This window comes from Octopus bimaculoides, chromosome 3 (assembly GCF_046866305.1).
Source record: "Octopus bimaculoides isolate indiv1 chromosome 3, ASM4686630v1, whole genome shotgun sequence".
Taxonomy (NCBI): domain Eukaryota; kingdom Metazoa; phylum Mollusca; class Cephalopoda; order Octopoda; family Octopodidae; genus Octopus; species Octopus bimaculoides.
In genome coordinates, this window is record NC_142930.1 from 130451922 (window position 1) to 130463823 (window position 11902).

At 38.0% G+C, this 11902-nt stretch overlaps 1 protein-coding gene across 1 annotated transcript in view; it reads right to left on the reverse strand.

The window, feature by feature from the left end:
• Window positions 1-230: 230 nt before the first annotated feature.
• Window positions 231-11902, reverse strand: part of LOC106875593 (putative elongator complex protein 1) — a 64198-nt gene continuing 52526 nt past the window's right edge. The window contains exons 29-34 of the mRNA XM_014923810.3: window positions 6567-6741; window positions 4778-4892; window positions 3247-3374; window positions 2137-2282; window positions 919-1003; window positions 231-391 (exon numbers count right to left, since the gene is read on the reverse strand). Of these exons, the coding sequence (XP_014779296.1) occupies window positions 306-391; window positions 919-1003; window positions 2137-2282; window positions 3247-3374; window positions 4778-4892; window positions 6567-6741 (735 nt within the window). The 3' untranslated portion in view covers window positions 231-305. The remainder of the gene's footprint in view (window positions 392-918; window positions 1004-2136; window positions 2283-3246; window positions 3375-4777; window positions 4893-6566; window positions 6742-11902) is intronic.

Genomic DNA, 11902 nt, shown 5'->3' on the forward strand with positions numbered 1-11902 from the left:
AGTGGGTGGCATTAGAAGGAGCATCCTGCAGTACAAGCCAAGCCAAAACAGACTATAGAATCTGATGCAGCCCCTGGCCTTGCCAGCACCTGTCAAGCCTTCCAACCCATGGGAACTGAGTCAAGCCCTTCCCTTATGAGGCCTAGGACTCATGGCAGACGTAAGTTGATGGCTTAATAAACATATTACAAATAGAACACAAACAGCTTTTAATATATATGTATATATATATATATATATATATATATATATATATATATATATATATATAGACAGATAAGTTTATTGAATTACTCCTGGTGAAATTATTGTGTCTGCTGATTATTACTAATTACATGTAATTTCCATTTAAGACTGCTGTTGAGACTACTTGGTACCATTTGAGAAGGGTCTGCAAACAAAAAAGAAACATTATTTTTAGTCTTTCAATGGTTTCAACAATTTTGATTACATTGGTTTCAAATTTGACACAAGGCCAGCAATTTCATGGGATGGGGAAAGTTAATTACATTGATCCCAGTGCTCAACTGGTTATTATTTTATTGACCCCGAAAGGATGAAAGGTAAAGTCGACATTGGTGGAATTTGATCTTAGAATGTAAAATAAGAAATGCTGGTAAGCATTTTGTCTGGTGCAGTAATGATTCTGCCAGCTTGCCACCTAAAGAATTTTGATTATATTAATTGGTTATTGACTGGTTTCAAAGGGTTGATTACATTGATTCTAGTCCTTTGTCAGGTGATTATTTTATTTATCTTTAAGAAGGGCATTTAGCTGTAGAAACTAAGCCAAAAACAGACTATGTATGGAACCCTCATCTACTTCATGCAAGACAAGCCAAAATAATCCCTAGCTCCTTATAAAATGATGTATAATTACACACACATACATACTTAATGATATAATAAATTAGTTACCAGGTTCTGCATCGCTGTTGAAGTTTTGGCCCTGTTGAACAGCTGCAGCAATAACATTGGCTGTTAGACCAGGTCCCAATGAAAGCTGGAATAAAGCAAAGTATATATTTTATAATGACAGAAACAGAATGGATCCAACAAAATCAGAAAATTAAACAACCAGTCTAAATATCTTAAAAAAATAATATATTTATCAAAATCAAATGGGAATTGTAGTTGTGGCCGTTACCAGTGCTGGTGGCACGCGAGAAGCACCATTCATTCATGTATGGGTTGCTACTAACCCCAAGATTCCGAGTTCAATTCCAGGCAGTGATCTGAACAACAACAACAACAGCGACGACGACTACGAAAAATACCTTACGAATGAGAACCCAGGCGCGAAATTTCCCCAAGACATCTGATGAAGGCCGAAACATTGTTAACAACAAACAAGATGAGGACAAATATCCATCAAATGTATATATCTTTCACTTCCAAAAATAACTGTCATCGTCATCATTATCATCACATAAAAAGCACCATCTGAATGTGGCCGATGTCTGTATCCCTTGACTGACTCCTGTGCTGGTGGCACGTAAAAAGCACTATCCGAACGTGATCGATGCCAGGCCCGCCTGACTGGCTCCCATGCCGGTGGCATGTAAAAAGCACGCACTACACTCTCGGAGTGGTTGGCGTTAGGAAGGGCATCTAGCTGTGGAAACATTGCCAGATGAGATTGGAGCCTGGTGCAGCCTTCTGCCTTGCCAATCCCCAGACAAACCATCCAACCCATCCCAGCATGGAAAACGGAGGTTAAACTACGATGATGATGATGATGACTGGATCAGACAGAATTCACTGAGGCCAGATTTTCTACAGCCAGGTGCCATTCCTGTTGCCAACCTTCATCTGTTTCCAAAACAAGGAAATATTTCTCCATAGCCAGACATGTTTACACAGAAGATTGAAAATTAACAACACCATTTTCTATGATGGTGAAGCTGATTTACAACTGTCATGTGATGTCAATTCAAGGAGACACAAACACACCCACATGTACAGATATACCTATATTGATGGTCTCTTCTGTGGGCTTTGGTTACTTTTGCTCAATCCAAGGATATAATAGAATGTATTTGCTCGAGGTGCAACACAGCAAGAATGAACCCAAAACCATGTAGTTGGAAAGCAAACTACTTGACCACTGATGTAAAAAAAAAACTTTTATACTACCTGTTGTTTCTCATCACTTGGTTTACGTAAAGTTGGTAGATTTTTCTCAATATGCTTCAGGAAATTGTCATAAAATTCCTGCAGTTGTTCAGCTTTACTTTCAAAGTCAAACTGAACCAGCACAAGCAGCAGAGAATGGGTGTCAGCTACAGAAAGTAAAATATAATAGGTTATGTATGATCTTTCTCAAATACAATAGACTATAAAGATATTGTGTACAAGTCAACTGACTGAGAAACGTTCAATTGGTGATAACCTACTTAGCATATTTCTGTTAAGATGCTTTGTGTTTCTTTCAATTGATTTTAAGTGTAACAAAGAATTTAGTAAAATAACTTAGTTATTATTAAGCTAGTGTTAGGAACATAAATTGTGACTAAGACCTGGTGGAAGGTTTTAATTCAAAACTTATGAAAACAAGACATTTGTACTCAGAGCCAGAGCCAGGTTAGTCTCAAAAGGGTTAAGAACTGTTTCTCTATCATATATTTTAACCCTTTTGTTACCATATTTCTGTTGAGATACTGTGTGTTTCTTTCAATTAACTTTAAATCTAACAAAGAATTTAGTAAAATAACTTAGTTATCATTCAGCTAGTGTTAGGAACATAAATTGTGACTAAGATTTGATGGAAGATTTTAATTCAGAACTTATGAAAACAAGACATTTGTACTACAGAGCCAGAGGCAGTTTCAGCTGGGCTAATATCAAAAGGGTTAAACCAGCTTCCCTCCTTACCCCAAATTGCTTTTGACACTTTCTCGTAACTGTACTTAAAAACTGCACATCTTTATGCTGCTGCTACCCTATACCAGTTCAATCTGAGTCAACAAAGGAACTTGTCTGTGTATAATGGCTTGACCTTGGAGAAGTAGCAGCCAAATTGCTTTAAATCATATGTTACTGTCTTAAGGAAGGAAGGACAGATTAAACAACCAAGCCTTAGATATATAAAAAGGGTAGCCTGGTCTTTGCTAGAGTACCCTTAATTATAGGTCAACTCAATGAAAGATACTTGGAACTGTTGCTTGCACTACTTGGTAGCAGCATTTGGTCGAGTAATGACAAGAATCAGTTCCACATTCAAGGAAACAATAAGTAAAGATTTACCTCGCAGCGTATCTACTTGTTTGATAATTTTACTCAATTCATCAACTAATGCAAATTCTTCGAAAAGGCTTCCTTCTTTTAGACTCCATTTCTTCTTTTCCAGTTTCCGTCGATTTCTGGAGGATCTTCTACAATTAAAAGGAAAGGAAAACAATTACAGTACAAGATGTCTCTGAGAAGAATTTAGTTCAGAGACAGACTGGTTAGGGTTGGCAATGTTCTCGTCATTATCAAAACTTCAATATCCATTTTTTCATGTTTACACGAGTCAGATGGAATTAGTTGAGGTTGATTTTCTATGGCTAGATGCCTTTCCTGTCACCAACCCCCACCTGTTTCCAAGAAAGGTAATATTTCCCCATGGCCATATATGTTTTCCACAGAAAACAGGAAATGAACCCCCTCACTTGTATGATGGTGATGTTCATTTACAATCATCACATGCTGTTACAGTAAGGGTACATACGAAAATACACACACATATGAGAAAACTTAAGCCAAGTGAAACTGTAGTTGTGGCCAAAACCAGTGTCACATAACTGGCACTCATGTTGGTGGCACATAAAAAACAGCCACTACACTCTCGGAGTGGTTGGCATCAGGAAGGGCATCCAGCAGTAGAAACCATACCAAATCAAACTGGTACTTGGTACAACTCTCCAGCTTAACAGATTCAGTCAAACTTTCTAACCCATGCCAGCATGGAAAGCAGATGCTAAATGATGAATGAATGAAAAATGATATCACATGTGTTTTTTTTCAGTTTCTATCTACCAAGTCCATCACAGAGGCCTTGGTGGGTCCCAGTGGACAGTGAGACTGAACACAGAACCATGTGGTTGGGAAGCAACAACACCTGCACCTACGTAAATCTCTCTCTCTCTCTCTCTCTCTCTCTATATATATATATATATATATATATATATATATAAGGAAAATAAGACAAAGTAGAAAATGCTAAAATAATTTTACCATGAAGAACATTTTAGTACTGGTTTCAGTCTTTACAACTTTTTCAACTTAGAGTAAAGCATGAAAAACAATTAAATTGTGAAAAAATTAAATAAAATGCTTATTAAAAATATTTCCATAGTTTTCAAATGCAAGGAACATTTCCCTTTTTCTGTCTGTCTCTGTCTTGCTTTTTCACTCTTGTGGGTTCTAGGTAGTTAGCAGCAGCTAGTTTGTGTGTATATATATATATATATATATATATATATAAAACATGATGATATCTTGCCCCATTTGGAAACAAACATCAGGAAGTGAATCTGGTTGTAGGAAACTCTTTCCCAATGTATTTTCCTCTGACTGATGCAAGCACAGAAAATAGATGCTGAAATGATGATGATGATGTAAAAAACAAGAGGCAAAGTTAACTCTGGAAAAATTTGGACTCCAAATACATTGAGTGGAAACAAATAGTTTGAGGCATTCTGAGGTTCTAATGATTCTGCCAACTCACAACACATTACATAACGAGCAAGACAAATACAAAATAATTAGTAGAATGAAATTACACATTACATACCCTGTAGATCGACTGAGCAACGATGTTCTGTTACTTGTCGATGAAACGACACTGTCTCCAGCAATGCTGCTGGATTCAGAATATAAGTCAGCATTGGTTATTAAACCTTCATCTTCTGAAAGCAAAAGTAAACAAATATTTATCAGTAGAAGCCAGGCACGTACTATCAGTAATTACTCAACATAGGCAGTTGGTGACATTTATACAGTAAAACACAAAAACTAAGCGAAACACAGGCGTGTGACTGAGTTGAAGGCAGATTTACTTCTGCCTTTATAGCATGTAAAGAAACCAGTATTGTAGTATTGTACGCAGCACGTGTACTACAGCAGTATTATGCATAGTTTTAATACTGAGATTGAAAGGCGGGTTGAATTATGCCTGCCTAATCTACAAAAAAATAAAATATTTTGCTTTTTATGCATTAATAATCAGTGTAACCTTCATAATTTTATTGAATTAGGTGCATATTTTGCCATAGAAGGAAAATATTGCTATTGATCTATTTTATTCAAGGTAGGCACTGCCTACCTTACCTACCCAGGCAGCACATCCCTGGTCGAAGCCTTACATACATAACTATAGACAACTGTTTGAGATTCCTAGGTCACTGGTCAAAATTAGCATTGACCTTGGGTGAAGCAGCAACAACAACAGAGATCAGGGATTATATAGTCAGTGGCTTAAGCTTTCTCAATCAGAAGCATGTATCAATGGGTAAACAATCTGCTATATTGATGCCCAATCAGAAAATCCTAACAGCATATTGAACAGGGGTAATGTAGGATTAAGGTTCTTGCATGAATTGTAAAGAGCAAGCATGGCTATGTGATTTCAGGTTTAGTCCTACTGTGTGGCAAGCAAAGCAAGGGTTTTCTGCAATAGCCCAAGGCTAAGCAAAGCCTTGTGAGTGGATCTGATAGACAGAAACAGAAACAAGTTTGCCATGTATGCATGTGTGTGTGTCTCTCTCTTTGCTTTTACATCATGATGATGTCCCTGGAAACATGTCTAGCCATGGAGAATTATTACCTTGCTTAGAACGAGGTGTGGTGACAAGAAAAGCATCTGGGGGTAGAAAGTCTGCCTTAAAGAATTCTATCTAACCCATGCAAACATAGGAAAGTGGATGTTAAAATGATGATGATGACAGTTTATGTTCAAATCCTACAGAATCGATCAATGCCAGTACTGCCTGACTGGCTCCCATGCTACTGGCACGTAAAAGGTACAATTCGAGCATAGTTAATGCCAATACTGCCTGACTGGCCCTCGTGCTGGTGGCACATAAAAAGCACCCACTACACTCTTGGAGTGGTTGGCATTAGGAAGGGCATCCAGCTGTAGAAACTTTGCCAGATCAGATTGAACCCTGGTGCAGCCTTCTGGCTTGCCAGTCCTCAGTCAAATCGTCCAACCCATGCTAGCATGGAAAGCGGACGTTAAGCGTTGATGATGATGAATCTAACCAAACTTAGCAATTACCTGATATCTTGCTTCAAGAAATTTAAATTAAAACCTGGGGGTTGTTGGGCAAAATTCATGGTCAGCAACTTTTGAAGAAAATGGCTGAGTTGATTCCATCAGTTCCAGTATTTGATTGATATTTTATTCAATTAACCCCAAAAGGATGAAAGTCAAAGTTGATCTCAACAGGGATTTGACCTTGGAACATAAAGAGCTGGAAGAAATGCTGCTAAGCATTTCGTCCAACGTGCTAATGATTCTACCAGCTTGCTACTTGTTACACAGAAGATTAAACATTAATAATTACTGTTTGGACCCTTACCGTATATATCAAGTTTAGCCTTTTGTTTTTCCTTTCTCACCAAAACTAACCGTTTCATATGACGTTTAAAGTCAGTAAACATGTTTTCTAAAGAATCCATTTCATTCTGGCAGGCAGCGAGAATAGCTTCTTTCAAATTAGTCTCGATAAAATCTTGTCTTTTATATTTGTACATCTAAAACAAAGAAACATTAGGACATTAACATCACATCAAGAATTCACATTCAGTCTACCCAGCATGCAACAGATTGGTACATTAAGAATTCACATTCAGTCTACCCAGCATGCAACAGATTGGTACATTAAGAATTCACATTCAGTCTACCCAGCATGCAACAGATTGGTACATTAAGAATTCACATTCAGTCCACCCAACATGCAACAGATTGGTACATTAAGAATTCACATTCAGTCAACCCAGCATGCAACAGATTGCTACATTAAAAATTCACATTCAGTCTACCCAGCATGCAACAGATTGGTACATTAAGAATTCACATTCAGTCTACCCAGCATGCAACAGATTGGTACATTAAGAATTCACATTCAGTCTACCCAGCATGCAACAGATTGGTACATTAAGAATTCACATTCAGTCCACCCAACATGCAACAGATTGGTACATTAAGAATTCACATTCCGTCTACCCAGCATGCAACAGATTGCTACATTAAAAATTCACATTCAGTCTACCCAGCATGCAACAGATTGGTACATTAAGAATTCACATTCAGTCTACCCAGCATGCAACAGATTGGTACATTAAGAATTCACATTCAGTCTACCCAGCATGCAACAGATTGGTACATTAAGAATTCACATTCAGTCCACCCAGCATGCAACAGATTGGTACATTAAGAATTCACATTCAGTCTATCCAGAATGCAACAGATTGGTACATTAAGAATTCACATTCAGTCTACCCAGCATGCAACAGATTGCTACATTAAGAATTCACATTCAGTCTACCCAGCATGCAACAGGTTGGTACATTAAGAATTCACATTCAGTCTACCCAGCATGCAACAGATTGGTACATTAAGAATTCACATTCAGTCTACCCAGCATGCAACAGATTGGTACATTAAGAATTCACATTCAGTCTACCCAGCATGCAACAGATTGCTACATTAAGAATTCACATTCAGTCTACCCAGCATACAACAGATTGGTACATTAAGAATTCACATTCAGTCTACCCAGCATGCAACAGATTGGTACATTAAGAATTCACATTCAGTCTACCCAGCATGCAACAGATTGGTACATTAAGAATTCACATTCAGTCCACCCAGCATGCAACAGATTGGTACATTAAGAATTCACATTCAGTCTAACCAGCATGCAACATATTGGTACATTAAGAATTCACATTCAGTCTACCCAGCATGCAACAGATTGGTACATTAAGAATTCACATTCAGTCTACCCAGCATGCAACAGATTGGTACATTAAGAATTCACATTCAGTCCACCCAACTTGCCACAGATTGGTACATTAAGAATTCACATTCAGTCAACCCAGCATGCAACAGATTGCTACATTAAAAATTCACATTCAGTCTACCCAGCATGCAACAGATTGGTACATTAAGAATTCACATTCAGTCTACCCAGCATGCAACAGATTGGTACATTAAGAATTCACATTCAGTCTACCCAGCATGCAACAGATTGGTACATTAAGAATTCACATTCAGTCCACCCAACATGCAACAGATTGGTACATTAAGAATTCACATTCAGTCTACCCAGCATGCAACAGATTGCTACATTAAAAATTCACATTCAGTCTACCCAGCATGCAACAGATTGGTACATTAAGAATTCACATTCAGTCTACCCAGCATGCAACAGATTGCTACATTAAGAATTCACATTCAGTCTACCCAGCATGCAACAGGTTGGTACATTAAGAATTCACATTCAGTCTACCCAGCATGCAACAGATTGCTACATTAAGAATTCACATTCAGTCCACCCAACATGCAACAGATTGGTACATTAAGAATTCACATTCAGTCTACCCAGCATGCAACAGATTGCTACATTAAGAATTCACATTCAGTCTACCCAGCATGCAACAGATTGCTACATTAAGAATTCACATTCAGTCCACCCAACATGCAACAGATTGGTACATTAAGAATTCACATTCAGTCTACCCAGCATGCAACAGATTGCTACATTAAAAATTCACATTCAGTCTACCCAGCATGCAACAGATTGGTACATTAAGAATTCACATTCAGTCTACCCAGCATGCAACAGATTGCTACATTAAGAATTCACATTCAGTCTACCCAGCATGCAACAGGTTGGTACATTAAGAATTCACATTCAGTCTACCCAGCATGCAACAGATTGCTACATTAAGAATTCACATTCAGTCCACCCAACATGCAACAGATTGGTACATTAAGAATTCACATTCAGTCTACCCAGCATGCAACAGATTGCTACATTAAAAATTCACATTCAGTCTACCCAGCATGCAACAGATTGGTACATTAAGAATTCACATTCAGTCTACCCAGCATGCAACAGATTGCTACATTAAGAATTCACATTCAGTCTACCCAGCATGCAACAGGTTGGTACATTAAGAATTCACATTCAGTCTACCCAGCATGCAACAGATTGCTACATTAAGAATTCACATTCAGTCCACCCAACATGCAACAGATTGGTACATTAAGAATTCACATTCAGTCTACCCAGCATGCAACAGATTGCTACATTAAGAATTCACATTCAGTCTACCCAGCATGCAACAGATTGCTACATTAAGAATTCACATTCAGTCCACCCAACATGCAACAGATTGGTACATTAAGAATTCACATTCAGTCTACCCAGCATGCAACAGATTGGTACATTAAGAATTCACATTCAGTCTACCCAGCATGCAACAGATTGGTACATTAAGAATTCACATTCAGTCTACCCAGCATGCAACAGATTGGTACATTAAGAATTCACATTCAGTCTACCCAGCATGCAACAGATTGGTACATTAAGAATTCACATTCAGTCTATCCAGAATGCAACATATTGGTACATTAAGAATTCACATTCAGTCTACCCAGCATGCAACAGATTGGTACATTAAGAATTCACATTCAGTCTACCCAGCGTGCAACAGATTGGTACATTAAGAATTCACATTCAGTCCACCCAGCATGCAACAGATTGCTACATTAAGAATTCACATTCAGTCTACCCAGCATGCAACAGATTGGTACATTAAGAATTCACATTCAGTCTATCCAGAATGCAACATATTGGTACATTAAGAATTCACATTCAGTCTATCTAGAATGCAACAGATTGGTACATTAAGAATTCACATTCAGTCCACCCAGCATGCAACATATTGGTACATTAAGAATTCACATTCAGTCCACCCAGCATGCAACATATTGGTACATTAAGAATTCACATTCAGTCCACCCAGCATGCAACATATTAGTACATTAAGAATTCACATTCAGTTCACCCAGCATGCAACGGATTGGTACATTAAGAATTCCCATTCAGTCTACCCAGCATGCAACAGATTGGTACATTAAGAATTCACATTCAGTCTACCCAGCATGCAACCGATTGCTACATTAAAAATTCACATTCAGTCTACCCAGCATGCAACAGATTGGTACATTAAGAATTCACATTCAGTCTACCCAGCATGCAACAGATTGGTACATTAAGAATTCACATTCAGTCTACCCAGCATGCAACAGATTGGTACATTAAGAATTCACATTCAGTCCACCCAACATGCAACAGATTGGTACATTAAAAATTCACATTCAGTCTACCCAGCATGCAACAGATTGGTACATTAAGAATTCACATTCAGTCTACCCAGCATGCAACAGATTGGTACATTAAGAATTCACATTCAGTCTACCCAGCATGCAACAGGTTGGTACATTAAGAATTCACATTCAGTCTACCCAGCATGCAACAGATTGCTACATTAAGAATTCACATTCAGTCTACCCAGCATGCAACAGATTGGTACATTAAGAATTCACATTCAGTCCACCCAGCATGCAACAGATTGGTACATTAAGAATTCACATTCAGTCCACCCAGCATGCAACAGATTGCTACATTAAGAATTCACATTCAGTCTAACCAGCATGCAACATATTGGTACATTAAGAATTCACATTCAGTCTACCCAGCATGCAACAGATTGGTACATTAAGAATTCACATTCAGTCTACCCAACATGCAACAGATTGGTACATTAAGAATTCACATTCAGTCTACCCAGCATGCAACAGATTGGTACATTAAGAATTCACATTCAGTCTATCCAGAATGCAACATATTGGTACATTAAGAATTCACATTCAGTCTATCCAGAATGCAACAGATTGGTACATTAAGAATTCACATTCAGTCCACCCAGCATGCAACATATTGGTACATTAAGAATTCACATTCAGTCCACCCAGCATGCAACATATTGGTACATTAAGAATTCACATTCAGTCCACCCAGCATGCAACATATTAGTACATTAAGAATTCACATTCAGTCTACCCAGCATGCAACAGATTGGTACATTAAGAATTCACATTCAGTCTACCCAGCATGCAACAGATTGGTACATTAAGAATTCACATTCAGTCTATCCAGAATGCAACATATTGGTAAATTAAGAATTCACATTCAGTCTATCCAGAATGCAACAGATTGGTACATTAAGAATTCACATTCAGTCCACCCAGCATGCAACATATTGGTACATTAAGAATTCACATTCAGTCCACCCAGCATGCAACATATTGGTACATTAAGAATTCACATTCAGTCCACCCAGCATGCAACATATTAGTACATTAAGAATTCACATTCAGTCCACCCAGCATGCAACAGATTGGTACATTAAGAATTCACATTCAGTCTACCCAGCATGCAACAGGCTTCACTTCTGGCACAAAGAAAGAGGTCTCCAAGGTACTTAACACTAAAAACTGGGATGAATTGCAGTACATTTTTGCTTATTTAGCAAGAAAGCTTTTAGAAGAAGCAGGCAACGATAATGTCATCATCATCTAATGTCTGTTTTCCATGTTAACATGGGTTGGATGGTTCGACAGGAGTTGGCAAGCCAGAGAACTGAACTGGGCTCTGCTGTCTGGTTTCTATAGCTGGATGTCATTCCTAATACCAATCACTCACTTTACAGAATGCACTGGATGCTATTCATATGGCACCAGCACTAACAGGGTCACCAAGAAACTTGCAAGACAAAGACAGAAAACTATTAAAAATTTCTTGGTTTCAACAAAGTCTTTCAGTAAGGATAATGTACATAT